This window comes from Somniosus microcephalus, chromosome 9 (genome assembly GCF_052327205.1).
Source record: "Somniosus microcephalus isolate GS21.2 chromosome 9, FLI_Smic_1.0, whole genome shotgun sequence".
NCBI classification, from domain to species: domain Eukaryota; kingdom Metazoa; phylum Chordata; class Chondrichthyes; order Squaliformes; family Somniosidae; genus Somniosus; species Somniosus microcephalus.
Window position 1 is genome coordinate 190,703,941 of NC_140995.1, and position 25,636 is coordinate 190,729,576.

The 25,636-nt window shown below is 44.0% G+C and overlaps 1 protein-coding gene across 2 annotated transcripts in view; it reads right to left on the reverse strand.

Annotated features, from left to right (window-relative positions):
- The window catches only part of ascc3 (activating signal cointegrator 1 complex subunit 3), a 654,593-nt gene that overhangs the window by 559,420 nt on the left and 69,537 nt on the right, over positions 1–25,636 (reverse strand). For both annotated transcript variants that reach the window (XM_085997711.1, XM_085997710.1), the window contains exons 6-8: positions 15,505–15,706; positions 12,469–12,604; positions 11,383–11,508 (exon numbers count right to left, since the gene is read on the reverse strand). In XM_085997711.1, the coding sequence (XP_085853837.1) occupies positions 11,383–11,508; positions 12,469–12,604; positions 15,505–15,706 (464 nt within the window). The remainder of the gene's footprint in view (positions 1–11,382; positions 11,509–12,468; positions 12,605–15,504; positions 15,707–25,636) is intronic.

The window sequence follows — 25,636 nt, forward strand, 5'->3', positions numbered from 1 at the left end:
CACAGGAAGGTTCCCCGTTGTCAAGGCTCACCAACAGCAAGGTGATGGTCAGAAGGCTGAAGATCGTCTGCCTGCGCTGGCTCAGTGGTCAAATGGCTCTCAGTGTGCAGCTCAGCAACTCTTTGTAGCTCTCGAGGAAGTTGTGATCCAAAAATGGCTGCCGCTTTTAAACCACACCACTCCCCTTTAAATAACGCTCCTCCAGCCCGAGAGCGACTTGGTAAGGCCCAGGTAAGCGGTCACTATTAGCGCCAGGCACTACGGAGGGGGGCGCCACTGAATTTCCGGTCCAGGGCACCCAAAAGGCGTTGCACACTCAAATGATGTCATAATCAGCCTGCGCCCATGAGCGGGCGCTAAGATTTAGCACCGGCGCGAAATGCATGCTCAATATGGGGCGAGGTGCTAGGCACCTTGCGCCCGCCCTGAAATTAGCTAGCGCCCCACTTCTCGGCCTCTTTAGGCGTTAATCGGTGGCGCTATCAACCGAATTTCTCCCCCATAGATTTATACAGCACAGAAAGCGGCCCATCGTGGCCGCGGCGGCCATCAAGCCCTATCTATTCTAATCCCATTTTCCAGCACTTGGTCCGTAGCCGTGTATGCTATGGTGTTTCAAGTGCTCATCTAAATGCTTCTTGAAATTTGTGAGGGTTCCTGCCTCTACCACCCTTTCAGGCAGTGAGTTCCAGATTCCAATCACCCTCTGGGTAAGAAAAGTTTTTCCTCAAATCCCCTCTAACCCTCCTGCCCCTTACCTTTAAACTATGCCCCATGGTTATTGACCCCTCTACTAAGGGGAAAAGTTCCTTTCTATCTACCCTATCTATGCCCCTCATAATTTTGTACACCTCAATCAGGTCCCCCCTCAGCCTTCTCTGCTCTAAGGAAAACAACCCCAGCCTCTCTTCATAGCTGAAGCGCTCCAGCCCAGGTAACATCTTGGCGAATCTCCTCTGCACCCTCTCCAATGCAATCACATCCTTCCTAAAGTGTGGCGACCAGAACTGCATACAGTAGTCCAGCTGTGGCCTAACTAGCGTTTTGTACAGCTCCATCATAACCTCCCTGCTCTTATATTCTATGCTTCAGCTAATGAAGGCAAGTATCCCATATGCCTTCTTAACCACCTTATCTACCTGTCCTGCTGCCTTCAGGGATCTATGTACATGCACACCAAGGTCCGTCTGATCCTCTGTCCTCCCTAGGATCCTACCATTCATTATGTATTCCCTTGCCTTGTTAGTCCTCCCAAAATGCATCGCCTCACACTTTTCAGGGTTAAATTCCATTTGCCACTGTTCTGACCAACCCGTCTATATCGTCCTGTAGCCTGAGGCTTCCCTTCCTCGCTATTTACCACTCGACCAATTTTCATGTCATCTGCGAACTTACTGATCATACCTCCTACATTCATATCTAAATCATGAATGTACACTAGAAACAGCAAAGGACCCAGCACCGATCCCTGCGGTACACCACTGGACACACCACTGGACACAGGCTTCCAGTCACAAAAATAACCTTCGACCATCACCCTCTGCCTCCTGCCACTAAGCCAATTTTGGATCCAATGTGCCAAATTGCCCTGGATCTCATGGGCTCTTACCTTCTTGACCAGTCAAAAAAATGGCGGCGCGCACGGACGCAGCAGCTTTGTCTCTCCCGAGACTGAGCGTTTTCACCCTCTGAGTCTCTTCTGGACTCTGCTGATACGGGAATTGAGGGCAGGCCTACTGTACAGCCGGCAGACGCTCCTCGACATCGGGGCCGACTGCGTGCGGCTCACACTCGGCGCCATCGATCTGCCTCCAGACATCGCCCGACCCCCGGGACCAGCATGGCGTCCTTCCCCAGCCGGAAGTCGGCACAGACAACGCAAGCAGAAGCGAGGTGAGGGGGCCGGAATCCAAAATAGGCTGAAGAGGGCCCCACACAAACCCTCCCTCCCAAGTATTTTCCTGGCCAACGTCAGGTCACTAGAAAATAAAATGGATGAGATCAAACTTGATCTCTCCTCACAGAAAAGGACAAAGGAATGCTGCGCCATGATCTTCACAGAGACCTGGTTGAACAACAGCATCCCTGACACCACCATCCAGCTAGAAGGACGCACGGTCTTCCGCGCCGACAGAACTGCAGACTCCGGTAAGAGCAAGGGAGGCGGTTTGTGCATTTACACTAACAATGCCTGGTGCACTAACACGGACATAATCAATAGATCCTGTTCGGCTGATTAGGAATTCCTCATGGTAAGATGCAGGCCCTTCTACCTGCCTCGGGAATTCACGGCTGTTATCATCACTGCGGTCTACATCCCACCACACGCTAATGCCAAACTAGCACTGAAGGACCTCTACAGGGCCATCAGCAAACAACAAACTGCGCACCCAGACGGAGCTTTCATCGTCGCGGGGGACTTCAATCACATAAACCTAAAAACTGTACTACCGAAATTCCACCAGAATGTTTCCTGCCCCACAAGAGGGGAGAACACACTGGATCAAGTCTACACGAGCATTGTAGACGCTTATAAGGCCATTCCCTGCCCCCACCTTGGGAAGTCTGACCGCCTCTCCCTGTTTCTAGCCTCAGCATACAAACCGCTCATCAAAAGAGTGAGAACATCAGTGAGATCAGTGAAAGTATGGCCAGAGGGGGCAGTCTCGGAGCTTCAGGATTGCTTCAAACGCACTGATTGAGGCATGTTTGCCCACAATGACATCGAGGAATACGCATCCACAGTGCTATTCTACATTAACAGTTGCGTCGAGGTCGTCACGACCCATAAAAGTATCAGGACATACCCCAACCAGAAACCCTGGATGAACGGAGAGGTCCGCTCGCTGTTGAAAGCACGCGACGCTGCATTTAAATCTGGCGATGCGGCGGCTTACAGTGCAGCTTGGACCAACCTAAAAAAGGGTATCAGGACTGCCAAAAGGAAACACACACTGCGGATAGAGGATCATTTCCACAACAACTCGGACCCCCGGCGCATGTGGCAAGGCATCCAGTCCATCACTGACTACAAGAGCAAAAACACCAGCCCCCCGGTTAGCGATGCCTCCCTTCCGGAGGAGCTTAACAACTTCTACGCTCGCTTCGACAGGGACAACAGGGAGCCGGCTACCAAAGCCTTGCCACCCCCGGAAGACCAGGTGCTCACTCTGTCGACCTCCAACGTAAGGGGTGTTCTACGCGGAGTGAACACATGAAAGGCTGCTGGACCGGATAGCATCCCTGGACGGGTACTCAAGGAATGTGCTGATCAGCTGGCTGATGTCTTCACCGCCATCTTCAATCTGTCATTGGCCCAGGCAGTAGTCCCTACATGCTTCAAGACCGCTACCATTATTCCTGTGCCAAAGCAAACGGCTGTGACGTGCCTGAACGACTGTCGACCTGTCGCACTCACACCCATCATAATGAAGTGTTTCGAGAGACTGGTCCTGGCTCACATCAAAGCCAGTGTTCCCGCCTCTCTTGACCAACACCAGTTTGCCTATCGTGCAAACAGATCAACGGAGGATGCAATCACAACTGCTCTACACTCTGCACTAAATCACTTAGATGGTAAAGAGACCTACATCAGAATGCTGTTCATAGACTACAGCTCAGCAGTGAACACTATCGTCCCCAACAAGCTGGCCACCAAACTCCACACTCTTGGCCTGAACACTTCCCTCTGCAACTGGACCCTGGACTTCCTAACAAACAGACCCCAGTCTGTCAAATTAGGTAACCACACCTCCCCCCCACTGACCCTGAACACGGGGGCCCCACAAGGATGTGTGCTGAGCCTCCTCCTCTACTCCCTCTTCACCCACGACTGTGTGGCTGTTCATGGTTCCAACACCATCGTCAAGTTTGCGGATGATACCACGGTAGTAGGCCAGATCACCAACAACGATGAGCAGCCTACAGGGAGGAGGTCCAGCATCTCGTGAAGTGGTGCGCCGACAACAACCTGGCCCTTAACATCAAGAAAACCAAAGAAATCATTGTGGACTTCAGGAAGTCTAAAGGCGGAAGTCACACCCCCATCCACATCAATGGGGCTGTGGTGGAAAGGGTGGACAGCTTTAAGCTCCTCGGAGTCCACATCACGGAAGACCTCTCCTGGTCCCTCAATACCTCCTCTCTGGTGAAGGTGGCCCAGCAGCGCCTATATTTCCTAAGGAGGCTGAAGGGATGTAACCTGTCACCCCTGATCCTCTCTAACTTTTACCGCTGCACAATAGAGAGCACCCTGACGAACTGTATCACAGTATGGTATGGCAGCTGTAGCTACTATGACCGGAAAGCCCTGCAGCGGGTAGTCAAAACTGCCCAACGCATTACCGGCACCCGGCTACCGACCATAGAGCACATATACCAGAAACGCTGTTTACAGAGGTCACGGACCATCATCAAAGACCCTACTCACCCCAGCCACAGTCTGTTCACCCTCCTGCCATCTGGGAGACGCTACAGATGCATTCGCACCGAACGACCAGATTTAGGAACAGCTTCTTTCCCAGGGCTGTCATCCTACTGAACTCCACAAATAAACTCTAAAGCCTGCACATCTGCCAATGCACTTTATTATGGTTATGTTTATGTTAATGTATTACAAGCCAAATGTATGTTGAATGTTTAAATGTCTTAATCTAAACGTACACTCTCAGGAGCCGCAAGCCTACATTTCATTGTACTGCACTTGTGCACTAACAATGACAATAAAATTGATTATGATTATGATGCGGGACTTTGTCAAAAGCCTTACTGAAGTCCATGTAGACTACATCAACTGCGCTACCCTCATCCACACACCTGGTCACCCCCTCGAAAAATTCAATCAAATTGCTCAGACATGATCTCCCCCTGACAAAGCCATGCTGACTATCCTTGATGTCTCAAGTGGAGACTATTTCGGTCCCTCAGAATTTTTTCCAATAATTTCCCTACCACCGATGTTAGACTCACTGGCCTGCAATTCCCTGGTTTATCCCTACTACACTTCTTGAATAATGGTACTACGTTAGCTGTCCTCCAGTCCTCTGGCATCTCCCCTGTGGCCAGAGAGGTTCTGAAAATTTGTGTCAGAGCCCATGCAATCTCCTCCCTTGCCTCACACAGCAGCCTGGGGTACATCTCGTCTGGGCCTGGGGATTTATCCACTTTTAAGCCCGCTAAAACCGCGAGTACCTCCCCCTCTCAATACTAATTTGTTCAAGTATATCACAATCCCCCTGCTTGATTTCTATGCCTACATCGTCCTTCTGTGAACACAGATGCAAAATATTCATTTAAAACCTCACCTACATCTTCCAGCTCTACACACAGATTGCCACTTTGGTCCCTAATGGGCCCTACTCGTTCCCTGGTTATCTATCTATCTCTCTATCTACCTATCTATCTCTCTCTATCTCTCTATCTATCTATCTCTATATATATATATATATATATATATATATATATATATATATTATATATATATATATATATATATATATATATATATAAATAAAACACCTTGGGATTTTCCTTTATTTTGCCCGCCAGTGTTTTTTCATGATTGTAAATAGCTGAGGCCCAAGTACTGGTCCTTACGGCACCCCACTAGTTACAGCCTGCCAGCCAGAAAATGACCCGTTTATTCATGCTCTCTGTTTTCTGTCCATTAACCAATCCTATATTACCCCCTACCCCATGAGTCCTTATCTTGCATAGCAACCATTTATGCCTTTTATTGAATGCCTTTTAGAAATCCAAATATACTACATCCACTGGTTCCCCTTTATCTACCTTGATAGTTACATCCTCAAAAAACTCAATAAATTTGTTGAACACGATTTTCCTTTCATAAACCACGTTGACTCTGCTTAATCATATTATGTTTTTCTAAGTGCACTGTTGCCACTTCCTTAATAATGGATTCCAGCATTTTTCCGACAACTGATGTCAGGCTAACTGGCCTGTAGTTCCCCGTTTTCCCTCTCCCTCCTTTCCTGAATAGCGGGGTTACATTTGCTACCTTCCAATCCGTTGGGACCATTCTAGAATCTAGGAAATTTTGGAAGATCACAACCAATGCATCCACTATCTCTGCAGCCACCTCTTTTAGGACCCGAGGATGTAGGCCATCAGGTCCAGAGGATTTGTCGGCTTTTAGTCCCATTAGTTTCTCAAGTACTTTTTCTTTACTGATATTAATTACTTTAAGTTCGTCACTCTTATTAGCCCCTTGGTTCCCCACTATTTTTGGTTTGCTTTTTGTGTCTTCTGTGAAGACAATTACAAAATATTTGTTTAAAGTCTCTGCAATTTCCTTATTCACCATTATAATTTCACCTGTCTCAGCCTTTTGCTACTCCCTTCCTTTTTACATACTATAGAAGCTCCTACAATCTTGCTCCTGTTCCCTCAGTTTGTGGAGCTCCATTCATATCCTTAGCTCTTTCTCCTCACTTGCACTACCCCCATGATTCCTATTGAAGCACAATAATACCCACCTTAATTCCTGTCAAATGCCTGCTGGGAGTTCTTGATTCCAATTGCATTTTATTAACATAAATTCCCAACTTACATTACTATTGTCACAAGTTCTCAGCAAATAATCAGGACTAAAATTTAGCAGCAAGATGTCCTGGTTAAAAATAAATCACATAATAGGAAGCCAACACTTGTATTCTCTAATGAAAAAGATTTCTCCTAAAGTGCATTACTGAATTTCAATCGTGCAAACTTGTAAGGACTAAGAAAATAGCTCTCATCAGGGAATTAGCTCATCAAAATTTGAGCTGCTTACTAACAATGGGGTTAACTTAGAACTTCGACGGGGATGTAAAACTGGCGGGATTGGATCGGTTGTCCGTTACACACCTCGTCCGATTTCCTTTCCCTTGACATCCATGGGAAGGAAAATCAGGCGGAATGCACAACAGACCGATGATCCGATACTGCCAGGTTTATACTCCAGTTAAAGTTGAAAGTTACGCCCAATCATTGAGGTTGTAGTAAGATCAAGGTAAGCCTGTTACAAGATGTTAACATGTACATCTTTTGCACTGGGATGAGTAACTGAAAAGCACATTTTTTTTTTGTAAATTGGGGATTCCACACCAATTGTGTTTGCATACACACTTACAAATCCATAGAAAGAGAAACACAAGAATCACAAGTGGTCAGAGTTCCATTTAAAATGAAACCTGTCTTTACTAAATTCTTTCCAATTCAAATAAACTTCCATCACTAATAGCTTATCTCTGCATCAGATTGTTAAGTTAGTGCCAAAGCTCTATCCATTTATTTTAAAGGAAATTGCAAACTAACAACAGTTTGATTACAAATAGGCCATCAGAACAAAAATGTTAAGAGAAAAGGTTTCACTACTCTTATAATAACTCAGTAAATTGTAAAGAAATCTGCAAATCCAAATTGGTCATTAATAATCTCCACTAACAAGACAAAACATATGTAAACCAAAGAATAAACCCTATTTTAAGTAATCACTTGGACGTTAAGAAATATAAAAGAGATTTGAGAAAGCAGAGCAGTCCGGCCAGCAGCAGAATTAGCTGAAACCACGTCAAAAAGATAGGGTTTAAGGAGGCTTTTAAAAGTGGGGAAGAGAAGTAGCAAAGGAAATGAATTTGTGGAGCGGCCCCACATTGGGAGAAAAAGATATAGTGTGCAGAGAGACAAGTACTGAAGGATGGCAATTTGCCTGAAAACCAATTAATTTATTTTTCTAAAAAATATACAGGAATAAAAATTTCTCAAGTTAAAGGTGATATTAAAATGTCAAATATAGCACAGAACATTTTGATTTTTTGTCTTTTATCTAAATTAGGTTTATTTTTAAAAGTCCAAAATGTAGTCAAGTTTACTCCTTTTACTTTACACTAATCATCAACAATTCAGTTAATGACAACCACTTAAGAGGTGAAAACAGTGACTATGAAAAAGGCAACAGCCGAGGAGAGCATTCTATGAAATGGTTCCCTTATACAGTAGCATTAATTAGGGTATTAGTTCAGCCTGAACTACATGACTCCCCGGTGTTTTGTTAACATCATTTCTAAACTAGAAATGAGAAAACTCAGCCAAAAGCAAATTTTTCAGCCTTTGAAGCTCATCAACCTTTGTTGCTCAGTACTGACATTAATAATGCAAAGTGACAGCAGTTTTTATGTCACATTGTGCGCATAATCTTGTATGAATACACAGATGTCAGTCCAGCTTATATCGGTGATGATGTTCATAGTGTCACTTCTGAAGCATTTAGTCCTCCAAAGTACATACTACAAAGTACAACCAGCACGGCTTAAAAATGTATTCAACTCAAAACGGCATTAAGTATGACTTTTGCATTATTACAATTCTTTTCTCATGTATCATTTACATTATTTATACCAGGGGTGTCCAACCTCCAGGCCACTTCACAGTTTCAAATGGCCCAGCAGTAAGCTCCTGATTGAAGAAAAATATGCCAGCTGAATCATCTGATCTGCCAGTGGATCAAAAATAACAAAAGACAGTGCTCCTGGCTCTCACTGGGCTGATGTGCACTTTTTGGTCCCAAAAGTCCTGCTCTCCCTTTCCAATCGAGACTGTCTCATGGATGCAGAATGCAGCAAATCACAAATGTGTGTTGGGGGATATAGGAAGAGCAGCTCTGCTGGAAGCAGGAGGCATAAGTCAGTCCTGTCTCACTGCGAGAGCCAACAGCATTGCCTGCCTGATGGTTATGTTATTTTATTCCTCATCAACAGGTCAGCTGTTGTCTCTGGCAGATTTTTTTTTTTTTTTAATGCAAGCACTTCTTATTCATACTGTTCACCTCGTTCAAGTGTGGCTCTGTGCTGGGAACTGTTGGGGGGCGGGGGAGGGAAAGAAGGAGGAGGAAGGGTTGCAGTCAGGGCTTGACAAGCTCAACTTTGAACAACCCAAAATAGCCTGACACAGGCTGCAGAGCCTACCACAACACTACCCTGTATGGCCAACTATGTCCATCCACAGAAGATCAACAACTCTCTGACTGCCCGGATCCTGTCCCACACTAGCGCTGCTCTGACGTCACCCCAGTCCTCCCCAATATTCCGTAACAATAGTCTTCTAATACGCTAAATTCTTAGTTCAAAATCTTAGTCCTCGTTTGCAAATCCCTTCACAGCCGTACTGCTACAACCTCCTCCATCCCCACATGCCACGACATGCCCTCCTCTCTTTTGACTCTGGCCTTCTTTGTTTGCTTACTTCTCCCAATATCCTTTATTCGATTTCACAGCAAAATGCTCATTTCCATGCTTAAGCCAATGCTTCTTATGCTCTGAAACTTATAATCCTCGTACATACGTTAGTGTGCCTAGTCTCTCAAACTAAAAGGACCAAAGAAACAATAGCTAATAATTATGCATTTCTGAAAATGTGTACAGGCAGATCACTCAGGCAGAACACCAAAACACTGACAGACCATATATTTCAGGCCAAACTACAAATTATATTGATTACAAGATGCCAGTTTGTATAGAAACAAAACAAATCAGTAACTAAAATAGCAATACAATACTTAACTCTCACCAATACTTAAAACTGTTTTCTGAACCCAAACTAAAATGTTTTTGAATTTTGAGAGTCATTTTTCTTTTAATTGGATTTTGGATTAAGGAAACATGGATGCTCCAATTCCATGGAACTGTGTCTCATTCTAGTTCAGCCAAATGAAATAAAAATATAGCAAAAAGCTGCAGTAATTACCCCAGGGCTAGACAGCTTCTGATGTCTCAAGAACAACATCAGACATGTCACAACAAGCAAGGATCCATTTTTGAAGGAAATCCAAATTCTCTCTCAATAGTAAGTAAGTATTATTTTTAATCACCCCACATGGATCCAAGGAGCGAACCTTTGGCTTAGTGGTGGCATTCCCACCTGAGTCAGAAGGTGCAGGGCTCGAACTCCGCTCAAGACAACTCACATTTATATAGCGAATTTAATGTAGCAAAACGTCCCACGACGCTTCACAGAAGTGTTATCAGACAAAATTTGATATTGAGTCACATAAGGAGATATTAGGGCAGGTGACCAAAAGCTTGATCAAAGAGGTAGGATTAAAAGGACCATCTTAAAAGGAATGGAGAGAGGCGGAGAAGTTTTGGGAGGGAATTCCAGAGCTTAGGGCCTAAACAGTTGAAGGCACGGCTGCCAATGCAGGGGCGAAGGAAATAGGAAATGCACAAAAGTCCAGAATTGGAGGAATGTAGAGTTCTTGGAGAATTGTAGGGCTGGAGGAGGTTACAGAGATGGGGATGGGCAAGGCCATGGGTGGATTAGAACTCAAGGATGAGAATTTTAAAATCAAGGTGTTGCCGGAACAGGAGTCAGTCTAGGTCAGTGAGTACAGGGGTGATGGGTGAAGGGGACTTGGTGCGAGTCAGGATACGGGCAGCAGAGCTTTGGATGAGCTGAAGTTTATGGAGGGTGGGAGATGGAATGCTAGCCAGGAGAGCATTGGAATAGTCAGGTGTGGAAGTAACAAAAGCATTATTGTGGGTTTCAGCAGCAGATGGGCTGAAGCAGGGTGGAGACGGGCGATATTACAGAAGTGGAAATAAGCAGTCTTGGTGATGGAGAGGATATGGAGTCAGGAGCTCAGATCAGGGTCAAATAGGAAGCCGAGGGCAGTCTAGTTCAGCCTCAAACAGTGGCCAGGGAGGGGGGATGGATTCGGTGGCTAGGAAACTGAGTTTGTGGCGGGGCTGAAGACAATAGGTGGTTTTCCAAATATTTAATTGGGAGGAAATTTCTGCTCATCCAATACTGGATGTTGGACAAAAAGCACGTCAAATCAGAGGCAGTGGAGGAGTCGAGAGAGGTAGTGGCGAGGTAGAGCTGGGTGTCGTCAGTGTACATGTGGAATTTGATGCGTTTGCGGATGATGTCACGAGAGGCAGCATGTAGATGAGAAATAGGACAGACATGTTGAGCAGAGACCAGAGCTACAGTTCTGAATCCTGGGCTGATACCAGTAGGTTGTCTGTTGGGTATGGGTGGCCCCACTCATTATAGAGGTTGTGGGAGCCTCTCGCCGTATAGGACTAATCAACTTATCAGCTGGAGTAATGATGGTTACCGCCATGGAAGAAGCTAAAGTTATTTTCTTACTATTGCAACAGGCTAAAATAGCTGAGAACAGAACCACTGTCAGAGTAGATACTGTACGAAAATACAGCAAAATGCTCATTAAAGGAAAAAGTGCTGCAGTGGTCTATGTTGTGACTGATGGCAAAGACATCAAAAATAATTTACAGTAATTACGCTGAACCCATGCAGTTTGCAGCTGGTGAACAATAATATTTTGATCAATTTATCTACGGAGTATCAATTTAATCTCACCTCATCCAAGTTTTTGACATCAATTGGTTTCTCCTGAATACCAATTGGCATAGGCGGTGTTGCAGGAACGACTACTTGTTCATAGACTTTGTTATTCTCTCGCTCAATACCTTCTGGAAGAAACAGCTGTACAACATTAAAATGTATAGTTTAGCATATAGAGGTTAAAAAGGATTCATAAAAAGAACCGATACTAAGAATAATTAGATTCAGCAGAGAACTGTACCACTCGGTCATCAGATCTACTTCATTTTCATTGGCTACTTACTCATTCAAAATCAACACTTAACAAGGCCATAGTTACAATGACCATTTGTGTGTGCACGGGTTATCACAGATAAAAGATCAAATGCAACGTATAACTGCCTCATCAATATGTCAATTCCATACTGCAAGTACGCCACAGTGCAGCATGAAATCACTCCCACTTCCCACAGCAGCCATCCTTGCAGCTTCTTAGCATAAAGCTGCCAATTTAGTATTAATTTGCACCAAATTATGACCAGGTCGGTCTCCATCAGGAGAACATTGAGGCTGCTTGAGCTCATTTTGCTTGTAGGCAAAAGAGATGGGGGAGACATTCATTTCACCACTCGGGGGTGTATTTAACCCCAAAGGAGAAAGAAAAGCAATAACACTGAGTATCCTGGATTCTGAGGAAGGCTCCAAGTTACGCCTTTGTTGACAGCAAAAGAAAAACATTGCAAATTGAAAAATTAGCAAACATGTAGAGGGGTAACATTTAAAATTAAATTACAGTGCAGATCATCTCTCGCTGTATATTTAAACTGAGGGGTGGCTATAGCGCCCATTTGTAACTTTGTGAAAACAATTTTTTTTTTTTTTTTTTAAAAAAAAGGTCAATCTTGATATTCAGAAGAATAAGTTTCTTTTTGTTTGGAGAAACAAAGTGGTTGGGGCAGAGGACAAAAGAAGCCTTGAAGTAAGCCATTTGCACAATGAAACGTGCATTAGATGCTAACTATATTCACAACAACATATTAACCAGTATAGAAATACTTGGACCCCGAGAACCAAAGTAATTTATTAAATGCAGCTTGAACAGGGAAAACGCCAAAAACATACCTTTGCACCAGCAATAAAGGCTGATGATTGCATTGCTTCACTATATGAATCGTAAACATTTGGGTACTGGATTCGTTCATAATCATACTGCCTTGTAAGAATTGGTGCTATTCGTGCATTCTGAAGAGCATGTTCTCTATAAAATAAACAAAAAAAAGTAACTTTAAAATCACACACACATATATTTCTTCAAACTTAACCAGACTGCCTCCATATATCCTGTTTATTCCCTATTTGGAAAATCCTACCAAAAAAATAAAGTGTATCTCATTTTACAACAGGCATTTTAATGATTGGGGAATCTTACAATGTTATAAAATAATCCATTCAGACTTAAACTCTGCTGTGGATATCAAGAATGAAACAGTTCAGCTCTATGACAGAGAACTGTTTGCAGAGCAGGTGATCAGACGTGTGCACTGAACCGTAATCCCATTTATCACTGATGTGTCAAGATTTTTCTATATTTAAATTGACATGTGCAATTCTAATAATAATGAAGTACATTTTGATTATTGTCAGAACAATCCAATAAACTGTTGCCATCTATTTTAAACTCACAAATGCAAATGAAGACTACAAGCTACAATTCAGTAACACATCTTCATAGACTTTCTAAAAAACACTCTCCCTTTAATCTTCTTTCCATCTTCAAAAATTTGTAATGACTGTCCATGATGTCTGTACCTTCACGGTAATGTCAGAAACTCTCATGGCAATGATGCATTCAATTTTATCAAAGGCAATCACATTTTTTTCTTTATAATATTCTGGAGTGAACCGTAGCATGTCAATGCTCAGTAATATTTCTGCCCATAATTGACAAAGCATTCAGTTTAGATTAACTGGTTATGATTTATATTCTTCTCTTTAGCTAATAATTAGACATGCACTCCCCAGTGCCAGTCGCAAAACCAATTATTTTCTCATTTAAAGGTGCACCAAGAAATAAAATATAGGTTTCCAAATTTTTCACACTGACCTCACTAAAAAAAAAAAAAAGTACGGCATTTGTATTGTATTACTGTAAATACTTCCACACAACAGCAACAAAAATAAACCAATGCAGAGAGATAAATAACATTTTTAAAATGGCAGTCTGTACATTACACCTCAGGATAGAACTTCTGTGGGGCTTCACCAATCTCCCGCCATAGATTCGGCAAAAGACTGGCGGAAACCCTGGCGAAACAGTGTAAGCAGGTTTGCGCCATTTCTCCAGGGCTTCCAAAGTTACGACAGGAGATCGGAAGAGCCCCCACTGAAATTCTACCCCCACCCCACTCAGATTCTACCCTCCCTCCACTCAATTATATAATTGACATCAATTTGCTTCAATGAATTGAAAACGAATTATGTTTTTCTGATACATTACAAGGAAATATATTCATGAAAGGCGATTTTACAATGACTGAGCTGAGCGTCTTGTACAGCTCATAATGAAGAACGTATCATTGTATAAACTTGCTGTCTAATTCTTGAAATTTGTCTTTCCAATTTTATTTTGTTTTTACGGGGCTTCTCCAGTGTAGTGATATCTGACAAAAAAAATCCTCTTCAACTCATCTGCAATAGAATGGGAAATACTGATTGCCAGTTTTTGTAGATTTCTTTTTTAAATCCCAACTCTCTGGAGAATTGAGCCATATAAATAATTATGATAGAGAGAGACAGAAACAGAGAAAGAAAGGAGAGAGAAAGAAATAGAGAGAGAGAGAAAGAGAAAGAGATGCATTGAAAAGAGGAAGTGGAACTCTGGGGAAAAAACCTCAAAATAAATGACCTAAGATCAGGAAGAAACTCGATGAACAAATAGACATCATTGATAGAATGATGGCACTTGACTAATAAGCTGCCGACCCCTTGAAATAATTAATGTGACCATCTTTGGTCCCCAACTTGCCAATGCACACCATTAAATTTAAAAAGTGCAACATCAAAGTAATCTTCAAGCTTACCATCTAAGTAGAGGTAACTTTTGTGATTTAATTTACTCTTTAGGTGAGACAAATATTGCATGAAAATGACAGTGGGGAGAAGAGCCATCATATTTTTAAAATAAATCTGTGGCATTGTTCATCGTCAGTTGGAACTGTTATATCAGGTGTCACCAGAGTCGCCGATTTATCATATGGGGCAGCTCTGGGAGCTGGGAACCGCAGGAAGAAAACCTTGGATCGCGCAGTACTGCAATGGCGTCTGCCAGCATTTTGAAGGGGTCTCAGAAACAAGAGAGAGGCAGGTCCTTGGATCAGGGGGAGGAATGTGATCTAGAGGATTGAGAGCACCGATAAAATGTCCTGTGCAGGGGTGGAAGAGCCTGATGGCAGGAGGAGAGTATCTTGGTCTGACAGTCCTGGGGTGGTTGTTGGGATCTGGCAGTACTGGGGAAGGAAGCCCAGCAGAATGGGGCCCAAACTGCCTTCGACACTTTTCAGGCCACCAGGCAACGCATCCTTCCTCCTCTAACACAGCATTCCTGCCCATCAGGTTCTCCAATCTGTTCCCAGACCCTTTTGCATCTTCAGGCGTAGTTGAAATGTTGAATGCAAAAGCAAATTCATTTTTAAAATTCCATTTGTCAACTGAAGTTTCATGGCAATGAAAGAAAAGTTTATTGTTTTTATTTACATTTTTAACAATAATCAAATAAGTTGAGCAAGAGTGCAATAGTTGCAAATACAGGAAACTTTGCGATATCCGGCACAGACGGGACCGGCGTGATGCTGGTGACAGACCAGCGCTAATGTTGAAGGATACGGAGGTTTTCATCTCCGTATCTGACAACAAACACTGTTGCTTAGCAACAGCTTGTAAACAGTCGGCCTGTACCTTGGAAGCGTCTCTGTAGCTTAGCAACAGCTTCAGAGAGGCTTTCCAGAGACTGACTGTTTAAAAAAATGCTAGAAGAAAAAGAAAAGAAAAAAAACCTAACAAAACGGCTGCTGATTTCTGCCGTTAGATCGAGGTTTCCGGCCATACAACCTCCGGATAAACCAAAGTTTCCTGTAAATCATTTTGAATCTGTTGTCTTACCTTTGTAAACGCAAGTCCTTTGGATCAAAGCATTGAAGTGCATCTCCTGAAAAGTCCCCTTCGTCTTTTTTCTCTCGCTTGGCTAGCCGTTTTTCTTCTCTACGATACTGTTTCAACAATTGCTTTTCTTGTTCAGAATGGACAGTGACTTGACAGCCATAAATGGGCTGTGCATTTCCCCCTAAACCTTTTTTTGAAGCATCTGTAAAATTAAAATCAGCTTTATTCAACTCACAAACAAAAACTTGCAATTATATAGCATCTTTAAAGTAGCAAAACGTTCCAAGGCACTTCACAGGAACATTATCAAACAGAATGTAACACCGAACCACATAAGGAGATTAGGACAGGTGACTAAAGACTTGGTCAAAGAGGCAGGTTTTAAGGAGCATCTTAAAGGAGGAGAGTGAAGTAGAACGATGGAGAACCTTAGGGAGGGAATTCCAGAGTCAGCAATTTCTCTGTATTAAATCGGCAACAATTATGTGGATGTATAAATGACAAAGAAACAATTTACTTTAATGAAATGGTTTTTCAGAAAGGGTTATTGACAATGAGAAATTATTTTGATTGCAAAAGATGGATTTATACAGAGCTCGACTAAGGCTATGCATCCAATGAAGCCAATTTTCATTTGCAGATGCAAGTCAGTTCTAAATGGTTAAGAACTTAGTCCAAGTCCTGCTGAATTTTCTGGTGTAAGCTCATTTGCATGATTGTTTGCATCATCAGGTACAGACTCAGACAGGTGATGAGAGAGGAATACTGCACGCTCCACACTATAGGAAGGATATTGAGGCTTTAGAGAGGGTACAATGCAGGTTCACTAGGATGCTGCCCGGCATGAGGAAATAGAAATACAAAGAAGGTTGTGCAAAATTGGAGCTTTTCTTTCATTAGAACAATGCTGATTATTATGAAATATAGAAGAGTTGTGAGGCTGTGGAATTCATGTACAGGGTTAGTGATTGAGGCAGAAAATAACACAAAATTAGATTAGATAGGTGGATGAAGGAAAAGGGGATAAAGGGATGGGGACACAACAGGTAAATGATATTAGAACAATCTGCTCACATGTGGTGTAAACGGCAACATGAACTGGTTGGGCTGAATGGCCTGTTTCCATGTTGTATTTTCTACGTAAGCTAAACTTGAAGGGATGGGACCAATTAAAGGGAGTGTCACAACAAACACACAGAAACTTTGACAGCTTTGAGAGCTTCAACAGGCAATACAACCAATTAGCAACCTTTGCTCAGGCTATAAAGACAGACAAGTCATAGACAATATTATGGGACAGGGAACAAATGGTGAAGGCATGAGTCTGCAGACAGTGGAGCAGCCCAGCATCCAATCCCTTGCTTAATAGCTGCTTAGTGCAGGATGGGGTACTTGCGAGAAAAGTTTTCCTCTATGCCATTCTATGGTAGCCTCTCCATAGGTCAGCATTGCAGGCATCTCTGCAACAGATGTGCTGCTCTACTGACCCAGGCCTCAAGAACATTGGTACCCACAGTCATCAAGGGTAGGTGTGCCTGGGCCTGGGGAAATGGCTGGTAGCCAATTAGGCAACACTAATTCTTGAATAGCCTGCCTTCTGTCATGCAATACCACCTAATGTATGACATGCTGTAATCGGTCTGCTTCTAAAGAAATAGCCAGCATAAATGTTAGTCCAGCATTCACATACCATAGTGACATGCAACTTCCTTAGCGAAGAGGAGCCTCAACCAGCACCAAGTCTGTCAAAGCGAGATCATTTTACCCATTTGCAGGTACAAGTGCCAGCGAGTGGTCACAGGGCACTTCTTGAGCAGCCTAACCTGCCTTACATCCCTTGTTAAGTCTGACTCTTCTTCTAAATAGGTTAGCTTGGAGGAATCTGATTGGCTCCAGTGAGTTTTCCCAATTATAGTATAGAGGATAAAAATATAATAAGTAGGGACAACTGGCACAAAGACTAATGAATGCTTAAGCACCAGCAGGAAAGAAAATGGCATTAACAAAAATGGTGCAGAAATGGTCTAAAAACCCCTACGTCAGTCAGCATTCTGTATCTTAGAAATAGTCTCCCACCTGTCTCCACTCCCCACAACCATGAATGCCAAACTTCTTGGACATAGGTCAGACTTGGCGTCCCGGATGCTAGAAAGTCGTGTGCAGGACTTCCCATCTATTCTTGAGTACACTAATGAAGCTCCTGCCGGCTTCAGATAGCAGCTTACACTGCCTGCCCCAGACCCAACCAAGAAATTCACCAGGCAGAACCCGATTTCTGTCTGTAGTTCATTGGGCTCTATTTGTATCCTTTTTGGGGGGTGTAATGGGCCCCATTATCACCCCCAATTAATTCAACACCACAGCAAGCTTCAAATGAACAGTTTAAGCATACACTCGTCGGAACTGTCAATGGAGAGCATTTATGAGTTATAGAATATAGTGAAATTCTAATCCAATTAAAGGAATTAGAATGTGGAGATTAACCTACTTTCACATCCATCATCCTCAATAAACTGAGGAAGGTTATGCAATAATTGTATTCCATGCAGTACATGATTTATCTACCAGTTGGCAACAAAAGGAATCAAATATGAAGTCACAGTTGTATTCAGATTTTCAATCATTTCTCTGAAATGTGTATGTTAAACACAAAAAGGAGCACCATGTCAAGAGCAGTATTCTGCCTTTTGTGTAGTGTGGTCCATTATGTATAATTTGCTTATAGCATCCAATCTCAGATCTCGGCAGTGGTTCAGTGTCATTTCAATTCAAAGGAACAGCAATTTTAAATTGTCCCCGCTATGGCAATTAACAGTGCACAAAGTTAAGGGCTACATTTGAGACATACACTAATATAATTTTGAAATTCAGAATAATTTTTTGCTAAGTGGACTGTGCAATCAACTGAACCAAACCATTCTCTCCAATCTTTTATAGCTAGCAATGCATTATCTATTACAGTTATGGCATCAACAATAAGTATTTATATAGTGCCTTTAAATGTAGTAAAACCCCCCAAGATGCTTCACAGGAACGTTATCAAACAAAATTTGACACCGAGCCACGTAAGATGATATCAGGACAGATGACCAATGACTTGGTCAAAGAGGTAGGTTTTAAGGAGCGTCTTAAAGGAAGAGGGGTTTAGGGAGGGAATTCCAGAACTTAGGGCCTAGGCAGCTGATGGCACGTCCACCAATGGTGGAGTGATTAAAATCGGGGGGGTACGCAAGAGGCCAGAATTGGAGGCGCACAGAGATGTCAGAGGTTGTAAGGCTGGAGGAAGTTAGAGACATGGAGAGGGGCGAGGCAATAGAGGGATTTGAAAACAAGGATGAGAATTTTAAAATTAACAAAAAATTTGAAGATATTGGGCCCGATAATAACACACAGGCGGGATCTGAGCGGGGTGGGAGGTGCGAGTGGGGAAGGTCATGGGAATGTCTGATTTCAACAGGGATACCTCATTATCATTTTACTTCCAGGTTTTGCCTGTCCAATGTTCGTGAGCTGGTGTGATGCGTGCTCACATAACCCAATTTCACCTCGACTATTTAATGCAAAGATGGAATTTGGAGGAGTTGGGAACATTTTAAGAGAGTGAACAATTCACAGATGGAGTCAGGACGGTCAACGGCTGCACACTGCTTCAGTGAGGCCCTACTGCTGGGTGCAGCAAGGACCAGGAAAGTGGCACTCTTCCCAAGCAATGGCAAGAAGAAACCTATTGCTGTGACCAAGAAGGCGTGGTTAGAAGAGGCTGAGGAGGTCAGCAACAGGAGTATAGTGCCCCGTACCTGGATCTAGGGCAGGAAGCGGTTTAATGACCTAACCAGGTCAGGAAAGGTAAGCACTGTTGTAGATTCACCTACATCCTGTAGTGCACAACCCCACCCACCACCCCCCCCCACCCCGACTCTGTCTTGTCAAGCGTACTCCATCACATCACTCCTCACAGCCACTTAAGTTTCAGCAGCACCAATTGTTCCCTTTCTATGCACTCTCTCACCTCACGCTTTTCTCTATCCACTATCACCACTCAATTCACAATTCACAATTCAAATCGCTTTATTGGCATGACAAGTTACATCTTATGTTGCCAAAGCATCAAAATACATTTATGGTTTAGCACATAAACGCAGTTCTATTCATACAGTGTATAAACAGGTATATCCCTGAGTGTATAAATATACATTCGCATTGTTTATATATATTCTTTTCTTAGTTTACTGGTTGTCCCTCTGTTCATGGCAAGCTGTAACATAGTGTGCCGCCAGTGTTATACAGTTTCTCTCCTCTCCCAGTAGGAATGGGAGTTTTTGGTTGTCATTCAGATTTCTGAAATCAGGGCATATTTGTGAGAATTTTTGGTAGAAATTCTCCCTGATGCCCTGATATTTTCCACAAGCTGTGAGGAAGTGCATCTCTGTCTCCACCACTCCCTGACTGCAGTGAGAGCATATCCTGTCCTCTCTTGGCAGCCTGGTCTGCCTGTGTCTGCCTTTTTCGATCGCTAGGCTATGTTCGCTAAGTCTGTACCTTGTCAAGGTTCTTCTCAGTTTGTTATCCTTTACCATGGTCAGGTAATCAGCTATGTTGTATTGTCTGTTTAGGGCCCACTCACCCCAATCCTTATGCAATGCGATTCCACCTCAGTCAGTTCCCCCGATTCTCAGCAGACGTCCTCAAATGCATGCCAGTGGCACTCGTGATACATCAGCCTGATAGTCACCCTCATCAAATGCATCCATCGGATGCACACATGCCTTACAGACACTCATAGATCCGTTGTTCCCCCTTGCAAGAGAGCCCAAAGTATAAGGGAGAGGGAGGGGACCGGAGGTGTTCCAGCACAACATCTTAATCATGCTGAATTTCAACATTTTTGTGACTAAATCATATCCTTCTCTTCTCTCCTTCAGATCCATCATGCAAAGAACTGCATCCTATGGCCCTTCCGAACAACGTTTCCTCAGTGGAGCAGATTCCATCTGAGGATACACCGTCACAGGACACATGCTTACCAGGCACCCACGCAGATACGAGCACTTTGGTGGGTCCTGTTAGAGAGTTAGGTGAGTTCTCACCTGGGGAAGCACAGTTCACTAGTGAGCACGAGCAGAGAGTGGTGGTAGGGACAGCTGTGAAGAGTCTGCGTCGGAGGTCGCTGTCCTCTCCAAGCTCTGCTCAGTAGGACAGAGATGCTGAACCCTTGGGGGGGGGGGGGGAGCCATCAATGAAAAGGAGAATGATAGAGGGTCAGCAATAAATGTATGAAGTACTAGCAATCGGGCCGCGCACCCTGTCCACAATAGCACAGAGGATGGAGTACTCCAGCTCAAGCATTTGTGAATTGATGTCGCAGGCCATTGCGAGGATATCTTCCATGGATAGAGTGGCCTCCTGTGTGGAATTTCAATCGCGGCACTCTAATCAGTCCCTGCAGGTGCTATGGATGCCAATATTTCTGCCATCTTAAAACAGGATGACAGCTACCTTCACCGTGGCCTTACAAGGAGTCACTGATATGCTCCAAGCTGCTCTCCTGCAGAGAGATAGGAGTGATGTGCTGCTGGCCGACTGGGCCATGGGGGCATGGAAATGGGAACTCCACTCAAAATTCCCACATCTCACCCATTGCCGATACCCCACCTCACCCCACATTCCCTCAACCAGTATCTGATACGCTGCCTCCTTTCCCGATGGCCGAGTCTGCCCCTGCACAGGTTTATGTGGAGCAGTGTCTGGAGGAACCCTCATGGGCTCCAACACCCAGAGGCTGTGGGCCAATGGTAGGGAAAGGAAAAGTAAAGCTTAGTTGTTCACCAAGGGTATGCACATGGGTGCTTATGGAAAATAGTGTTAAGTTTAATTTATTTATTCACATAAAATTGATTAATTTGCACCACTTTACCATGCTCACCATTCTTGCCTGCCGAGTGCCAACTAGGGTTTTCAGGGTCTTGGTGATAAATGTGAAGACATGAATTGACCGAGACCAATTGGTGCATGTGCAATGGATGGATGCTTTGTGTCAGTGGGAGTGGGTGGGAGGGAGGGTGCAGGAGATGTGATAGTTACGTTGGTCCAGTCTAAGTGATTAACTGAACCTTTGAGCTATTAGGGTATCCCTGTCATCCAGAGGAGCAATGTGCATGTCTGATCTGGTGCTGGGTTCCCCATCTTCATCCTCGCCATTGGAATCCTCATCAGATGAAGAGTACTGAGCGGATTGTTCCTCATCCACCTCTAGTCCTCACTGCTGCGCTACACTGTGCAGAACCCAGCACACCACGATTATCCTGGAGATCCTCACTAACAAGTACTGAAGGGCACCTCCAGGCACCTGAAGTGCATCTTGAGCCTGCTGATGGCTTGCTCGATGACACATCTGGTTATCATACAGCTCGTGTTATAGCACTCTTGGGGTTCATTGGTCGGGTTCATCAGAGGTGTGATCAGCCAGGTTTGTCGCCTAGCAGCCACCCCTTAAGGGTGACCCCAGGTATGAACAGGTAGAGATGTTGGATTGCCACAGTATGAAAGCACCTCCATGGGAATCTGGCACAGACCTGCATGAACCTTTTCTTATGGTTGCACACCAGCTGAACATTGATGGAATTCAATACCTTGCAGTTGACGAATGCTCCTAGTTGATCTGGTGGTGCTTGGATTGCCATGTGTGCAATCAATGGCACCCTGTACCTGTGGGAAGCCAGCCAGAGAAGTGTATCCAAGTGCCCGCTTGTTCTGGCTATTGTCATCACAGGGGAAGTTTATATACCTCCGAGCCCTGACAAACAATCCATCAGTCACCTGCCATACGCATTTCTGTGCAGCCGTCGGCGAGACCCTCGCTATGTCTCCGGTAGCGCCCTGGAAGGGACCAGAGATTTTTTTAAATGAGGGCGATGGTGACTTTCGTAGCCACTGGTATGCATGGCCACCAGGCAGTAGGTCTTCTCTTCTAGGACGCTGCAGATGTCTGCGACCACCTGACTTGTCAATCTCAGACTTTGGAAGCACTGCACTTCCAAGAGGTCAAGGAAGCTGTGCCTCTGCCTGTACACCATTAGGTGGGTAATGCCTCCTGCGAACTCAAACCCTTTGTTGCTCCCCTCTCTGTTGTCTGCCTCCAGCTCCCTCCACAACACGACCTTGCTGTTGAGGATGTTGAGTGCCTTCCTCGTCTGAAGTCCAATCAAAAGCAGCCATGACACCACCCATCCTGATGTTCTGTGTGTCAACACCTCCAAACTGTACAAAGAAGTCTCTCACAACAAGTACGCTCACCAAACCATTTCCCAGAGGGAACTGAGAAAGCTGCCGTGAGCACTGAGCCTTTATTCATGTAGAGAAACCTGACCTTTAACAAGCCCCATGAAGTGCCGCTCAATCTCACCTGCGTTTTACTCCCAAGTTTCCCCAAAACCGGGGAAATCTGTGCAGGAGGTGTTAATTTCAAATCACTGCCAAAGTCTGAAAATGCACCTCCTTTAACTATTATAATAACGGACCCGCCTCTCCAGAGCGGATTACTCTGACGCCCCGATATCAGTTGTGGTTAAAATGGAAACCGGTGCGAACGTGACAGGTTGGAGTTGGGTTTCGCAAAATTGACAATTTAGCCCCCCCTCCCCCGACCCGCTCCTGCCCTTCGTGGAGGACAGGGGGGTTAAAATTTCCCCCATTGTAGTTTGCATACAAGTGTCAAATTCTGATGAAAGTGTTTTATCACTGAGGGAGGTAAATCTCTCTACTTTATGCTTTGATAATGAATTCAATCTTTATACAGTAAATGGTAGCAATTTTAAAATCAATCCACAATAGATCTTAATTAGGTATGGTCAGAATCATGTCTTCTCAAAAGGGGACAAGCCAAAAAAGCATTTCTGTAATTGAATCCAACACTAATACTTTTAAACATTCAATTATAGTACATTAAACTGATGATATTCAACCCAAGGCTCACATCTCCCCATAACAACAGACAAAAAAAAAGTCATCTCCAGCTCACTCTAAAGACCGACCTAATCAACAGCTCAAGTGGGACAGGCTCTTGAGGCAAAAAGCAGTTGGTGGGTGTATTGGAGACCAGGGTTGGGAGAAAACTAAAGAGTGCTACACTTAAAAAATATAACAGTCACTGAACAATGGCAACGGTGCTCATAAGGAATGGATTTGAACAGCTTGATTTAAATATCTGCAATGGACTATATTATCTGTACATATCAGGCACCTTCATGACAGGATGATTAAAATTAATATTTCTCAGTCCACTGACATTCAATAAATCAGCATAATGTTTCTTCATACATCTTTTTTAAACAAATCCTCCAGTCTTTCCCAAAATAATGTGTTCATCAAAACACAAAGACATTATTAAATGACCTTAAACCATTAATAGGGGGCTTAATATAAAGTACCATCACAAGGATTGTAGCGGTTCATGATGATGGCCACCACCACCACCTCAGGTGAACTTGAGATGGGCAATAAATGTGGCCTTACCAGCAATGCCCAAATACCAAGAACAAATATATACATATGTCCCTCGGAAAGTACTATTTTAAGAAAAAGTTATGTATTGGGAGTGCACAGACAAACTGGCTCTGCCTACCTCAAGATCAGTCTAAGTGATAGATGAGTCCCTTGAGCCCAGAGCACATCAGAGTGAGCTGGTCATGGAGTGAGAGTAAGGACTTCTAAAAAGGGAATTTGCCGAGAGTGGGAATTCAATGGTGAGTAGAAGTAAGCTGTGGGTAAATAGCACAGAAATTGTGCTTTTTACTGAATTAAAATCTAAGCTTAGCTTTTAACTTGAAGAATTGCAAGTCACTTGACAGTTAATTGTCAGTCAACCAAACATAGATCACCAGCCAGGTGTTTATTAGATAGTGTAGTTGGGGGCTGACTAATCAGTTGAAACTGGTTTGTGTCAAAAAGATATATACTGGTACTTGCAAGAGCACGAGTGAGCTGGGAATAGAGTGAGAACAAGGGAAATTGGTGCCAAGTAGACTAGCTGATATTATATACAAGTAATGGCAGCATGGTGGCATAGTGGTTAGCACTGTTGCCTCACAGCGCCAGGGACCCGGGTTCGAATCCGGCCTCGGGCGATTGTCTGTGTGGAGTTTGCACATTCTCCCCGTGTTTGCGTGGGTTTTCTCCAGGTGCTCCGGTTTCCTCCCACAGTCCAAAGATGTGCAGGTTAGGTTGATTGGCTATGATAAATTGACCCTTAGTGTTAGGGGGGTTAAATACGTGGAGTTACAGGGATAGGGTGGGATATGTGTTGGTGTAGGGGTTACGGGGATCGGGTGGGATATGTGTCGGTGCAGGCTCGATGGGCCGAAATGGCCTCTATCTGCACTGTGGGGTTTCTGTGATTCTGTAATGTAATCTTTAAACAACTTGTATTTATATAGCGCCTTTAACATAGTAAAACATTCCTAAGCATTTCGCAGGGGTATTTTAAGACAAAAAATTTGACACCAAGCCACATAAGGATAAATTAGGGCAGGTGACCAAAAGCTTGGTCAAAGGCGTAGGTTTTAAGGAGCATCTTAAAGGAGGAAAGAGGTAGCGAGGGGGAGAAATCTAGGCAGGGAATTCCAGAGCTTAGGGCCTAGGCAACTGAAGGCATGGCCACCAAAGGTTGAGCGATTATAATCAGGGATGCTCAAGAGGGCAGAATTAGAGGGGCGCAGATATCTCGAGGGGTTGTGGGGCTGAAGGAGATTACAGAGATAGGGAGGGGCGAGGCCATGGAGGGATTTGAAAACAAGGATGAGACTTTTGAAATTGAGGCGCTGCTTAACCGGGAGTCAATGTAGGTCAGCAAACACAAGGGAGATGGGCGAATGGGACTTGGTGCGAGTTAGGTCACGGGCAGCCGAGTTTTGGATGACCTCAAGTTTATGTAGGGTGGAATGTGGGAGGCCAGCCAAGATTGCGTTGGAATAGTCAAGTCTAGAGTAACAAAGGCATGGATGAGGGTTTCAGCAGAGGATGAGCTGAGGCAAGGGTGGAGACGGGCGAGGTTACAGAGGTGAAAGTAGAAGAACAAACTAAATAACCCTAATAATGGCGGCATAGGGACAGTGATGTGTCATTCCTGCAAGATTTG